Source organism: Ipomoea triloba, chromosome 6, assembly GCF_003576645.1.
Source record: "Ipomoea triloba cultivar NCNSP0323 chromosome 6, ASM357664v1".
Classification (NCBI taxonomy): Eukaryota; Viridiplantae; Streptophyta; class Magnoliopsida; order Solanales; family Convolvulaceae; genus Ipomoea; species Ipomoea triloba.
Genome location: NC_044921.1, coordinates 3,839,895 through 3,841,643, shown reverse-complemented (window position 1 = coordinate 3,841,643; position 1,749 = coordinate 3,839,895). Strand labels below are relative to the sequence as shown.

Sequence of the window (1,749 nt, the reverse complement as noted above, 5' to 3'; positions counted from 1 at the left end):
GTAGACCCCACAATCGATTTAGTTCTTGTGGTCCCGCCACTTCATCTGCATCCTTTTAGTTGCCAAATTCATGCACAACCAGCCTTGAAAGGCTCACCCTCTCGTTTAAAATACTCATGCAACAGTAGTTCTAAACAATAGGTAAATATTACAATGCCAAAACTCATAACTAAGAAACATAAAGAGACAACTTTAAAGAGACAACAAAAAAAAAAAATACATAAAAGAAAGACCAATGAAAATAAACATGTGAAATCTATATATCCATAATACCACATTGGCATACAATTACAAATCACTTGGAACACAAAAATTAACACAGAATACATGTTCTCTTCTATGCCTTTCAATAGTAATATTAATAAACACCATATGAGGCACACATCCAATATTAAAGAGGCACACATTCAAACTGAAATGGCATACATAATATAAATAACTACTATATAACCTAATTAATAACATACACAACCAATCAAAAACTAAAGGAAAAAAAATCAGCACACGGGTATAAACACCATACCCTACAAATCCTACTCTAATGATTTTACAAAATGTGTCTACTCATAACTAAGAATACATAAAGAGAGAAAAGTTTAAAGAGACAACAAAAAGAATACATAAAAGAAAGACCAATGAAAATAAACATGTGAAATCTATATATCCATAATACCACATTGGCATACAATTACAAATCACTTGGAACACAAAAAATGACACACAATACATGTTCTCTTCTATGCCTTTCAATAGTAATATTAAAAAAAAACCATATGAGGCACACATCCAATATTAAAGAGAGACACATTCAAACTGAAACTGACATACATAATATAAATAACTAGTATGTAACATAATTAATAACATACACAACCAATCAAAAAGTAAAGGAAAATAAAAAATCAGAACACGGGTAAAAACACCATACCCTACAAACCCTACTTGAGGTCGGTGATCAACCAGTTGTGCTAGTTATGTAACACCCCGGCCCGGCTATACCGTACATCCGGAGTAGTTACCGCCACATCTAGACTGAACCCTGTCCGACCTCGGTAGAGTCCACTCTAGATGCACAGGCTAAAGAAGAAAACTGCTTCAGTTTACTATGGCTACAAAAATATTTACACAAAACGAGTCCTTCCAAAACAAGGAGGAGCAGGAGAATCAGGAGCGTAGCCAGGAACGTAGGGGTCTTCGCCTATCAAAAACTGGGAGTAGTCATCATAGTCCATGGTCGGGAATGTAAACTCAGATGAGCTCCCTGAGCTCATTGGGCTCCAAGAGCCCACACTAGATGACATCTGTTAAATAAAAACACATTGAAGTGCTGTTAGCGCGACGGCTAAGTAAGGGATCCATGGGTCACCCAAAATTAAATAAAGGTTTGCAAACAGGTAAATTTAAACAAACCTTTATTACCATTCTCCTCATTGACACTTAACCTGCAAATAGGTTATCAAGTATAGCTCTCGCAAGTAATAATCAAGAATGGAACACAATAGAAAATCTTTGAATAAGGGATTGCTTAACAAGAAATACATTACTCAACGCATCACTAAACATTTAAGCATGTAAGCAAGTAGTGAAAAGATTTTATGAACTTCGCATTTAAATCACCACTCTGTACTTGAAAAGCTTCCTCATAGGGAAATTCCACTAACTTGTTCTCAAGAGGATTCATCAACACCCTTTCTTGCTAAAACAATCATCACATCTCTCTTTAGCGTAGCTACAGAGTAACTACATTTT

The 1,749-nt window shown here is 35.3% G+C and overlaps 1 protein-coding gene across 1 annotated transcript in view; it reads right to left on the bottom strand.

Moving 5' to 3' along the window:
• Positions 1–1,121: 1,121 nt before the first annotated feature.
• The window catches only part of LOC116023377, a 1,750-nt gene continuing 1,122 nt past the window's right edge, over positions 1,122–1,749 (bottom strand). The window contains exon 2 of the mRNA XM_031264373.1: positions 1,122–1,261. Within this exon, the coding sequence (XP_031120233.1) occupies positions 1,122–1,261 (140 nt within the window). The remainder of the gene's footprint in view (positions 1,262–1,749) is intronic.